Here is a 13,340-nt window from a genome sequence, read left to right as displayed (position 1 = left end):
TCAGAATTCGTCAAAACACGTATGTTATTGACAACTATAGATCGTTAAATGTTTTCTACATGGGAGACTCATACCTGATCTGCTGATCCTTATCCGTTGTCGAGCGATGATTTAACCCAAATTAAACAGTTAAATACTCTCTTTAAACCAATTTACACCATCGACCTAACATTAGCAATATAATCAAATTTGAAGTAGTCTTTAAAAAGTCTATTTAAGTAAGAGTGCTAAAAGAAAATATATCTAAACGAATGAAAAACATTCAACAATACACAACTATCCTATATTTGTTGATTTTACGAAACATAAATTATAAGTGTTTATCGTTTTCGATATATATTTAATTCTATTTAATGTTTTCCTAACAGGATATAATCATGCCATTTATATAAAAAATAACAGTAGATAAAATCACATTAAAAGTAGTCTACGAAAATGTAGCAATTGGTATTTGCTTGGATGATGGTCATAATACTAATAGAATTCACTAAGAAAGGTAAGTTGGAAACTCAGTTATTGTACGACATCGAGAGCAAACATAATTAAAACTTTACATTATATTTAACAACTGATGAATACACTGCGAAATTTGATATTGGTGCGATGTTTCAGCTGAAAAAAATAAATGTCGTATTTCCTAGTACATGTATAGGAATTGTATTTAAAATGGCATTTTGTACTTTGAATTCAAATAAGTAATTTTTTCTCATACTATTGTACTTAAAATAACAGAATCACAATGATTTGTCATATGTTTGTCTGTTGTCGAGGATTCTCAGTAATTTCTCAATTCAGTCTTTGTAATGACTTCCGAGACGTTAAGCATTGTCTCAATTAATTTCAGACTATTTCCCATGTAACAGGAGAACAACCCGATATTTGATCTCTTTCAACTAAGAGTCTTCATGCCTGCATTTAAATTCGAGATCATCGAACACAACTTTACTCTTTACCGATGAAAGAATATCGTAAACTAATATGAAAAAGCAAATAACAATTTCATATTTGAAAATGTTTCACATTTTGTAGGTCTCAACTAATGGGCATTCAATGAGGCCTTCACTGTGTTCTCTAAAGAAGAGCAGTAATAGAATGTCAACAAGTAAGTCTATGTCATGAATAATTTCAATCAAAAAGTTAAATTGTAGAATTTAAAAGTCGAATTTAATTATATGACTGTATTTAAATGCGTAGGTTTTTGAATAAGCTACCTATCTACTCGATTGTATATTTAAACGGCCTGTGTGTTTTTTTCGGATATTTAAGAATAAAGATTTAGAAATAAGGGAAAGGTGTTAAAATACAATTTAATATGTTATCTTTATTTAGATCTACACAAAATTTACATGTAATTTTAAATCATCCTAAAATTAATTACATTAAACATGTAAATACCTGCTCAGGTAAATATGTCAATGTGGTGTCCTTACGTGTGTAATATATAGAGATGAAGATTCTGATTTATTAGTTGGCCAAAATACTGACCAAAATACTGACCCCAAGTCTACCGGACTAAATGAAAATCTTCGGTGACTTGCTTAAGGTCGAAATCACTTTCAAAAGATGTTTAAAACTGCGAGCTTTTAGTTGATTAACTGGATATAACTATACATGGGATAGATGATATAATTCTATGTAAGTACGGCTGCATGTTTTGTGTCTTTTTATGATGACGTACTTTGTTTGACGTCAAAACATTAAAGTATTCTTGAATTAAACAAAACAAAATTTGTGATTATATAATAGTTAAACGAGATAACCTCCATCGGTAGGAAACAACTGTTAGATTCAACTGGTACACTAGGAACAAAACGGAGACTTTGGATCAGTACATACGTCTTAGTCAAAGCGGGAGTGGAATAGGGCAATATTATTGAAGATAGAGAAATATGCAAAGCTTAATAATCTTAGCGGCAAGAAACTTTGGAAAAGGGGTAACTACTTGACTTGTCTCATCTCTATTCTACTAGTTATTTTATTTTCACCTAGTTTTATTGACTTGTTACAAGGATAAATACGTATGTTATATCATTTTAACAGCAGAATTCCATTTTACACACTCAAAAGATATTTATGATGATGCCAAAAGTTAATTGCGTGCCAGATATCAGGCTCAGTTTGTGTAATATAAAGTTGTAGTGTTTGATACCTTTGTTACTTGTTCAGCTCTGAATGAAGCATCTATATATAAAGTTTTACAATTTTAAATAGTTTTGTGTTCGTAACATTTTAGATTACAGTTTGTATGTTGTAAAATGTTTCTTAAATCCTCTTAAAATGTTTCTTAACGTTTTTAGTTTTTCGAACTGGCTCTTCCAATCTTAAAGTTACCCTTTAAACAATATCTACAATAAATATAGGATGATGTGGAATATACGTCAAAAGATAGCACTCTTCCTCCACCGTGTATATTTACAAAAAGAGAATTCTACAGGGGAAGATACAAGATTATCATTTTAAATTTTACTTGTATCGTAATGTATAAACACGAAGGTGACATTTGTCTGCATGTTGAGTTACACACTACAGACATGACCTAGCGTCAATGGAACACGTAGAAAATGTTTTACACGGTATTTAAGAAATCAAAGAAGTCGAGAGGGACTTAAGGAGCACCCTCTCAGTCGGAAACCCGGTTGAAATAGAACAAAAGAATCGAAGCTCTTTGTTAGAGAAGGCGATAAATGTGTACTGTATTGTTTACTATAGTGACAAAAATTTTAAAAGTTAGGCAGCAACCATTTGATTTTCTGGGGGGGCTATGGTTTTTTTTTCTGTGCAAACTTTTTTTTTCGCCTGCGGCGAAAAACAATCTATTTTTTTCGCGACAAGTCGAAAACAATTTTTTTATTTCAATATTAGCATTACACATAGTGGCAGCTGAGGGTGAAACAAACAATTTTTTTTTCTCAGAATCAAAAACAAATTATTTTTTTCTCCAAAAACTGGAAACAAACTTTTTTTTCCAAAAAAAACCATAGCCCCCCCAGAAAATCAAATGGTTGCTGCCTTAATAGAAACAAACAAAATTACAATGTTCTTCTCAATTACGAGGTGTTTTATTTTTAAAAACACCATTTGCATAAGTTTTCAATTTATCTAGTATATAGTTAAGCAGAACAATTAAATTTCAATTCGACGACATGGGTATCTTTCAAGTTGGATGAATAAAATGCATAATCTCCGATTTTTTTTTAAAAATTACCACGGACGGAACACATATTAATCTATTAGTTCAAAAATTTTCGTGTCTGCCCTTCCATTATGTGACTCAAGAAAAATTCCAAAAACTGGGTAACAATTGTATCGAAAAGAGACAATCGAGTGCATCTTTTTATGTTAGGGCGTGATTGAGTTGAATATTTTGTCTTGATATCGTACAAAGAAAGATTATTTCACACATCGTCTCGCTTCAGATTCTATTATTTTTATATATCAAAGCTACATATTGACTTTATCACACAAACAGTACTAAAAGATGAAATATATGGGTCAAGTGAAATACCTATCTAATGAGTCACAAAAACAGAGAAGGTGTGTTCGAATAGCTATTTTTTTACTGAAAGTACTTGACGACAGTCTTTCAAGTTGGATGATGAAAATGCATATCTTTGAAAAAATCTATTTTTTTGTGTGTGAAAACTAGGGTTTATAGTCTTTATACACTAAAAATATCTAGTCTTCCCTTCCACGAAATTTTTAATTAGAATTTTTTTTAAATGTTTATGAATTTTCGAAAATTCCACCTGACAACCGATCAGACAACAGTTTTAAGTTGAATCAATGCAGACAAGATCATTAACTGATGCTCATTAGCTAGTTGATACATTTGTCTTTTAAAATACAACTGACATATAAGGATCGTAATGGTGCAATGTGGATAAATTTATCGGTTTCCATGAGCAAAATTGGTAGCGCGTCATCCCTACAATGGCTTCCATTTCTGCGATTGTGAAAATGAACTGGCGTAATGGGGAGATAATTCTGACGGTTTACTCCTGGTTTGCCCACTTTTAATTCTACCAATTATCTATTGGTTATGAAAACAAAAAAGACAAAAGGTTTAATGAGCATACGATTGTATAGTCTGTTCCAACTTAGGTAAATAGTTTGTAAGTGTTTTCCAAATATTCAGGTTGTTTTATTGTATAGCAAAATTATAAAAAAATCAAATATTTTTTCTCAGTAATTTAATATCAATTCAATCAATTAATTCAACATACATATACAGCATATAACTAAAAAATGATATTGACTTATAAAAGTGTCTTTGTGTTCATTAGTTTCTGAATGATTTTCATTTATACACTGAGTACTCTTTTATTGCAAACTTTATTTAATAAATTAATTAATTTTATAAATGCATTGCATAAGGAAATCAATTAAGCACAGAAAAGTAAATACACTACATGTAAAATGATGAGAAATACAATCTTTTATATATACATCAAAAGTAACAAAACATTTAATATATTTACAAAGTCACAATTAACAATAATTCACTTCATTGTTCAGTTCAAATGGAGAAGATGGAATGTTGCGTCAGAGTAATCTACTACGTTGATGGGTCCTTGTTGGTATTTGTATACGAGTCTGGTGTCTATTACTCTGTATGGTCGTCTTTAAGGTGAGCGGGTTCCTCCTGCTGCATACTGGATAATGTTGCATTCTGTTAGTGCTTTTGTCTTCTTCAGTAGCTCAATGATCTCGTAGATGTTTGGGTGGGCGTGTTTGAGTCGCTTCTTATGTTTGTTGTGCCATCCTTCCAGGTGATTTGTGCATGGTGCGGGGTCCTTCTGTGTAATAGTGGTTCCATAGAAAGCGGTAGTTTTCAACCCAAAACTCTGTCACGTAATCTGTAAATGAACTTGTAGCAGGTATGTTTTCAGTTTCTCTAATGTCTTCTAAAGTGTTTAGCCAAACATCGTCAACAAGGTGGGGTGGAACAAGAGGTACCAGTAGTACTGCGGCTCGTCGTATCAGTTAAGTAATGTCTTCATTTTCTTTATAATAGGACTGTAGTCCATATTTCTGTGCCTTTCGCCATATACACTGGGTGAAGTGGAAGAATCTGCCTTTCACGGTTACCCCTGGACATACTGTCTGTGTTGCGTTGTTGGTTGCTGTCTCGTAGTCAATAGATAGTGTTTCTGGTTGAAGCTGAAACTGGTGTTGTTGATCAATGGCTACTGAACAGTTGCATTTATATTCTAGCTGTTAAATTTTATTGGATAATTTTATATTTTACTAAATTTTGAAACATTGTATTGTATTGAAATTTAAAAAAAAATAAGTTGAGTAAATTTAAAGATATTTAAATGAGATTTATTCTATTTAATCTTTAGTTTCATTATTTTACTTTTCACCTTTTTTTCAGAATGTACCAATAATTAAAAATATTTGTTGATAAATTGAAATATTTATTCATTTTAATACACATTTTCCCTATTTTTTTTGAATAAAATACATTATCCTGCCAAATATATATGAAATATAGAATTTTTTTACACATTTTCCTTGATTTAATAGCAGAATATAGTATTCTTTTTAAATTTTACAGGTAAAATATAAGGTAAAAAATATGACTATAATTCAGAAATAAACTATAATTGTTAAAACAACAATTCCCTATATGTTTACATATACATGTAATTAAAAGTGGGCAAACCAGGATGACACCATTCTGACGAAGTAGAATCCTGACTGCTCTACTAAGACTGCATAGAGTAGGACTCAATGGCTTTATGTAATGACCAAGATTAATTGTTAACAGAATCATAATGCAGAAAAAAAGTTGAAAGAAATATATAGTCGTGTTTCAAATTAAAAATTAGACTAATTGATACACCACTTCCTCTCAAAAGATAAAAAAAAAAAGTAGAAGTAATGTTTTTAAAACAATATTATTTATCCTTGAAGTTACATCTATTGGTACGTGACAAACTTTTCATGTTCAACATTTGGAAAATTTTACTAAGACGTGTACATTTTTCAAGTGTTTGTCCCGAGTAAAAAAACTCGTTTGCTAACCAATGGAATATAGTAGCAAAGTTTGTAGCTATCTAACTTTTATAAATTGCCTCGTTTTGATTTCTGATGTTTAATTAATTTAGAATTAAATGGTACAATGTATTGTAATATTTTTGATAATACAAATTAAAAATATCAGAATGGTGTTGCAGCAATACCAAGTAGAATATTTGTACTGTGACTACAGACACGGTTGATTGAACTGGTAGACATTGATTGATAGGTTAATATATTTCAATCTATAACTCTTCCTAGTCTGATTTGGGTAAACATTGTCGTATTAATGATCATGGAGTAATGTACCAATTCACTATCTAAAAGTAAGTTTAGACTCTTAAAGACAGATAGACTATACTAGTAGCACCAACTGTATCCAAAATTATTTCAAATTCTAACTGCTGCTGTTTTATTTTAAAGGTATAATAAAGTTTAACTAGTTTAGTATATAGAGAACCCGAGATGAGAATGTAATTTCGATATTTTAACGTAGATACATTGTATGTGTGTGTGATCTCTGGAATTCTTTGTTCATTCAAACCATATTTTTCAAACTTAATGACACACAGACTTGCCTCGTATATAGTACATTAAAAACATTATTAATTCACCTATCCGTGTAGGTAATGTTCGCACTGTCTTAAGATGCTTTGACAAATATTCTGCAATTAAATGAAAAATTATGATTGTATTATAAGATGTGAAATTCAACGACTTCTATTCTAATGAATTAATTTTGCCTATGTAGAAAGTTTCTATTTTGATTTTAGTTGCACTGTGTTGATATGCCTATTTAATTTTCTCATGGACTCAAAATTCAACAAATTGTTCCTATTTATATCTAAGAAAAACGCTTTAAACATTAATAAGCTAAATAAAAATCAGAGGTCAAAGCCGTTTAAAGTGGTTTTTAATAATTTCAAGTATATTTTACACTTAATAATTACTTATACTTAACCAGGTTTCGCCAATAACGGAAGCAATAGAGGTGATTTAAAAAGTCAATGATTTATAGTTAGATCACCAAATGTTCTCTTAATAACGGTAAGAATATAATTTGGCTTTTTTATTGTCTTTTTGTGTCATTTTTTGTTGGATTAAAGTATTATTTATAATTTAATATTTCAATATGTTTTTTTTTTCTTTTTCTCTTTTTTTAAAATGTTTTATCATTCTCAAAACTATTTATAAAATAGTGTCAACCAATATCGTCAGTTGTAAAAAAAAACCACTCATATTTCTTTGGTTTTTTAATTTTATTTGATCAAACATTATTTAATAATTAAAAAAAACTATAGTTTTAATTACTTGTTACGTAAGAGTAAGATTTTATTTTTTTACGAGAAGCTCGAAAGTCTTCTTCCAATGTATATATTTTTAATGAATTACGTGTCAATGAATATCGAAGGATAGGTGTAATTAAATAGACAGAAACTGTTAAGAAATATTTCCCCTTTATGTAACTGTTTAAAGCTCTTTTTTAAATTTTTGTTTGTTTATTTCGAGCAAGAAGTAAATCTGACATAATTATAGAATTTCAGGTGTAAATAGTACATAATTTTGACAGTATATTTAATCATTAAGGTAAATAATTTGATGTTTACATTTATCTGGAGGCAACGTACATATGTAATCCTATAGCCAAATAGTTACACTGTCCAAACCTGATCTTTTAACCTTAGGATTCGACCAATGTTGTGATCTCTATAGGTTTATCTTATAGGTTGTATGGAAATATTAAGACAAGAAATCTTCAAAAGCAAAATATGTCTTTTAATACCATATAGATTATATGAGAATATGGAGAAAAAATATTGTTCAAGCATATTTTATAATTGAATTCATTCGGTTTTTAATCTCTTTCTGATTTTACTATGAACCACATACACAGATATTTGGTTCTTCAAACCAGAATAAACTCTCAAAATGTTTAAATGCAGAACAACAAAAACGTAAGTTAAAGGTAAACAAGTGTTACAAGTTTAGGCTTCAAATCTAAATGATTCTGTTTGATAAATTGTAAAAATATTCGTATTAGCTCTCGCCACGATATAGCCTTCTTGTGCTAATGCGGCGTAAAGCAACCAACAATCAATCAATAAATGATTCTGTTCAGGGGCGGATCCAGCCATTTTAAAAAGGGGGGTTCCTAATCCAGGACAAAAGGGGGGGGTTCCAATTACATTGCCCCATTCAAATGCATTGATCGTCCAAAAAAAAGGGGGGGTTCCAACCCCCGGAACCCCCCCCCCCCCCCCCCTCTGGATCCGCGCCTGCTGTTTATAATGGAATAGTTTTTAATGAGATGTAAAATGATGATACAAATTGTTAAATGTTGAAGGCCATAGGGTGAACTATTGTTTGATTTTAACATCCTTGTTCTTTTGTCTGTGATGGATTGTTGTTTCATTAGTACATCATGTAATTAAACAACATCTTATTATTATTTTTTTAAACTCGTACACAAGGATCTATCAAAATATGAAAATTTCACCAAACATTTACAGAGGCAAAAATGTAGTTCTAAAGCTGTGCATTCGTTTGAAAAATAAAAAAATAATATACTAGTAGATATAAAGAGCCTGCTGTAAATTGTACAGTTTTTACAAGTAAAGAGTTGAAGAAAACTTATTCTATGTTCATGCAAGACTAGGTGTTTTGTTTTATGTTTCTTTACGATGTGTTGGGGAAAAAATACCGTTACACTGATACTCTGGCATCACCAAGTTAGTATACATCAGGTATAAACATAACCTACCAGAAACAACATATTAAAAGACGACTATAAATGAATATATGGTCTTCAACTATGGACAGATGTGTTTTCCTTAGTGATATGTTTTAATTTTTAATGCCCCGAGCCCATACAAGAGGTGAAAAGATAAAAACATACATTTAAAAAAATAACTGTATTTAACACAAATAACATTACAGATTAAATCATTTAAAAAACAGTTAACTTGATGCAACCACTGGAGTAATTCCTAGCGTACTAGTAAGCCAGACACACGACCATAGTTTGGGATTAAAGGGGCTCGAGGGTATAAATCTTTTTTTTAAATATAGGATTTCGTTTTATTTTTCTATAAATGAACTTTATCATATACCTAACAGAACATGGGGTCACATTCATTTAAGCTAACAATCTACCGCCGAAAGAAGCATGCATTTTTGTCGGGGTCCTTTTGTTATTGAACTAATAGGAGAAATATACGGTAATATCGAAATAAAAAAAGAACTAAATTACTGATATCGCTTAAATTTTACAATAGCTTAGTTTAAGTACCGTTTATTTGAAAAAATAATACAAAAAATATAGGTAACCGATTAGTTAAATAAGATTTTTCAATTTTCATTAAAAAAAATGGCTTTTTTTTGCACCAAGAGCATATAATTTGGAGCTTTTTCAATGATATGAACATTTTAAAAGTCATCTGGGGTCATTTTTTTGTGTATCATATCATGAAGTAATAACTAATAGTGTAATAAATAAATTAGTAATGAAACAAAATGTTTCGAATTTTGCTGAAATTTTTTAACCCTCGAGCCATGGTTCTTTGTTGTATTCAAATAGTTCCCCTTTTTAATGTCGATCAGTTGAATGATAGTAATAAAAAACAGTTCAGAAAATGACTTCAGTCTATAATATCAGAATCATATCAAAATAACAGATTACAAAAAGGACAGATAAACGGATAAATATAATACAGCAACAAAACATTAGAACAAATTTGAAGCAAAAACACGCACATCGAACTAACCAAGATGTGTAATCTTCGAAATGAGGCTTACGGAATATGGCTAGCAAGTAAAGCATAACCAACTTTTTTTAATTTTGAAAACATATAGTGTTTTTTTTTTTCGTACGGCGTATACGTAATTGTATACATACAAGAGATCAATAGCAACAAATAGATGCAAGCTGTCAGGAGCGTGAGACTTCCAAAGAATTGTTCATTACTGCTCTTAACAAAGGACCGTTGGTGTAAACTTTCTACTGGGTTACTATCTGTTGTAGGCAACTTATTCTTTGTAAAACTTAAATATAGACAGATCTGATCAGATATTTCTTTGTGTCACTTTTATTTGATTCTTTTGAATGTACTACATTTGGTTTCGAGTCACCGTGGACTAGACCAGAAATATAATGTTCGGATTTAACAATGATGCACCAAATTAATTTAGAACAAATTGACTCCACTTAAATCCCAATTAGGAACTGTAAAAGCAAACACCAGAGCGGATGCAAGATTATGTTTAAGCTTAATTCTGTCGAGTAGTTTTTGAAATTTAATTGCCAATATAGTTTGTTCGTATTAACGGACAAACACAAATACGTGTAGATTTCTACGTGTCGCTAAGAGGGGTCAGTTTTTATGTGCAATCGGAGAGGGCTTAAGGTTGGTAAGATTTGACTGCTACAACGGGATTGGTTAAGTCAGAAACACCTTGTAACTTGAAAAATGAAATACCAGCATTTCTGTGAGTAACTTGAAAGAAATGCTTGAGTTTCTGAAATTCAAAATACAAATACATTTAAGTTTATAGAAAGGTTGAGACTATCTGATATATGTAACGAAGAAGTTTAGAATAATCAAATTAAAACATGGACACCATAGCCCTATAATTAAAAAAAAATTGCATTGTTCTATTTCAGATAAAGAATGAAAAACAACATTGAGAAAAGGAAATAATCTAACGGAAAAATGTCTTCTGCAAATATCACAGATACTCATGCCGAACTCGTTCGTCTAAATGACGAGAAAGCTCTGTTTTATCTACCAGTGATTATATACATGTTAATCCTCATGTTCGTTGGCACGTTTGGTAATATATTGGTGTGTTGCGTTTACCTTAGTAAGCAGACAAAAACATCATCACATTATTTCATACTAGCGCTCGCCATGTTGGATTTGCTCACCTGTTTAGTCGGAATGCCAACGGAAGTAGCCGATCTTCGATACCCTTATATGTTTTACGCTCCTGCCGCATGTAAACTATTGAGATTCATTGAATCTGTTTCTATTATTGGATCATCGATTATCCTAATTGCCGTCGCATTTGACAGATTCTTTCGAATATGCCGTCTTGGAAAACAAGTGACTGTTAAACACGCCAAAATTGCATGTTTGTTATCTGTTGTCGTCGGAATACTAGCAGCATGGCCAGCATGTATTTTGTTTGGTGAAAAAAGTGTCGATATTGGACTCGAAGGAGTAAACGCTATCGACTGCTCAACCGACGACTCAATGCGAGGTACTGTGTATCCGACAGTTTATTATGGATTTCTATTCTTGTTATTCATTGGATGTTTTGTATTTTTTACTATTATATACTTACAAATTGGTGTGGTCATTTGGAAACGTAAGCGAACAAATATTGGAGAAAAACTTCCAGAAACTCCGACATCAAAAGAAAGACCTTCATCAGACGGTGTATCAAACGACCCAATAAGTACCGAAATGTCGTCCGGAAATGACGGGAGCTGGGAAAGCGAAAGACGGAAATCGACAATATCTGCACGAAATTTTAAAAAGCAGAGTTCTAAAAACCAGATTAAAGTAACTCGTACGACTGTAGTATTATTTGCCGTCACTGTTGCATACGTCATTAGTTTCCTCCCGTTTCTCATCGTCATGGTTTTAAGGAGTACAAAAAAAGACTTTGAAGAATCTCTGACGTCTGCCGGTGAAATGCTCTACAAATTTTGCTCAAAATCGTATTTTATTAACAATGCAATTAATCCATGTATATACAGTTTTCTGAACATAAATTTTAGAAAAGACACTAAGAACTTAATAAAAAGAATTCTTGCTTCCTGTTGCTGTCGGAATAGAGGTGGAACGACGGTTTAACTTACTCGTCTCATATACAATGACATTTTCAGTGCAATAAACCATGTTATTTCATTTCATTTATAAGTAATAAATTAATACTACCTTTGGGTTCTTATTATATTCACAAATACTTTGCATGGTTCGTCAAACAATTTAGAGCGACTATTCTTGATCTGGATGGTATCTTGAGGAGGAAAATCCCGACAAATTTCAAAGCATAAACTTTTAAGGACTTGTATCACTTGAATATGTTTTTTCTTCTCTGACTACTTTTGTTTTTTGTATAAATATGAAAATTATGAGATCTGGATACAACTTTCTACCAAAGTCCACATGACGTCGATATGAGTGAGGATGTACGGTGCTTTTGGTCCGGGATTTGCTTTTTGTCTGGTAATTTTGTCCGTTGCTTTCGGTCCATTTTGCTCAAAATTATCGGACAAAAAGCAAAACGGACCGAAAGTAACGGACAAAAGGCATAAATAGTTATCATAGGTACCAGGATTATAATTTAGTACGCCAGACGCGCGTTTCGTCTACATATGACTCATCAGTGACGCTCATATCAAAATAGTTATAAACCAAACAAATTCAAAGTTGAAGAGCATTTAGGATCCAAAATTCCAAAAAGTTGTGCCAAATACGGCTAAGGTAATCTATAAGTGTAGGACCAAAAGCTAAATTATCGGACAAAAATCAAAACGGATTAAAAGCAACGGACAAAGAGCAAAAGAGCTGGGAGAAAAAAGGCATAGTCGGACAAAAAGCAAATCCCGGACCGAAAGCACAGTATCATACGAGCAACTATAGGCCTAGCTATGTAAAGCAAATCCAGTATTGTGTTTATTAATCAAGCTTTATAAAAAGGCATCTACATGACAAAATATTCAAAGGCGAAAACCAACGACATTTTATGACAAACAAATACATGAACTACAATAATATTATGATAGACAGCATTTAACTATTTGCATTAAGGAATTTGGTAGGGTCAAACGTGTATTACAGGTGTTCAGGTTATCCATAACACTAGCAAAATGTATGATTGAGAACTTTATCCTTTCCTGGAATGGTTTGTTTGGGGTTCAAAAATGGGTTGAATTTTGTACAATGATCATACGGAAGTCATTTACTTAAGTAACACATATGATGAATTTTAAATTCAGTGTTTTGATATAATTTTATTGCTACAAATGGATGCTCGATACTTTGTTTTATGTCTTTACAAATTTTATTTTCACTCGCAAAATAACAAATTCACAAAATTTATGACGACACAGCCAAAACAACTATTGGTATACAAATATATGCTATTTTCCAGCTAAAATTAAGATATTTTAATCAGAGCCAACCACTGCCTTAATTTAAACCGATCACGTGGTAGAATCATTATCAGTTTTAAAGTTTAATTGTATCCTTTATATAAATAAATTCGTGTCATGTCACATTGCTGACCTTACATTTGGCTAAATATCT

The 13,340-nt window shown here is 31.3% G+C and overlaps 1 protein-coding gene across 5 annotated transcripts; it reads left to right on the top strand.

Annotated features, from left to right (window-relative positions):
• The first annotated feature begins 393 nt into the window (after positions 1 to 393).
• On the top strand, positions 394 to 11,969 carry LOC139522879 (orexin receptor type 2-like). Of its 5 annotated transcripts, XM_071316501.1 has the most exons (3): positions 394 to 496; positions 1,030 to 1,102; positions 10,685 to 11,969. In XM_071316501.1, exon 3 carries the CDS (start codon positions 10,734 to 10,736, stop codon positions 11,880 to 11,882), a length of 1,149 nt encoding a protein of 382 aa, XP_071172602.1. In that variant the 5' UTR covers positions 394 to 496; positions 1,030 to 1,102; positions 10,685 to 10,733; the 3' UTR covers positions 11,883 to 11,969. The 5 variants fall into 5 exon arrangements, with proteins under 5 accessions (XP_071172602.1, XP_071172601.1, XP_071172600.1 ...); XM_071316500.1 differs by lacking the exons at positions 394 to 496; positions 1,030 to 1,102 and adding an exon at positions 1,402 to 1,635; XM_071316499.1 differs by lacking the exons at positions 394 to 496; positions 1,030 to 1,102 and adding an exon at positions 1,706 to 1,934.
• Positions 11,970 to 13,340: the final 1,371 nt, after the last annotated feature.

This window comes from Mytilus edulis, chromosome 5, assembly GCF_963676685.1.
Source record: "Mytilus edulis chromosome 5, xbMytEdul2.2, whole genome shotgun sequence".
Classification (NCBI taxonomy): domain Eukaryota; kingdom Metazoa; phylum Mollusca; class Bivalvia; order Mytilida; family Mytilidae; genus Mytilus; species Mytilus edulis.
The sequence above is the reverse complement of the archived record's forward strand: the minus strand, read 5'-3'. Positions and strand labels throughout refer to the sequence as shown.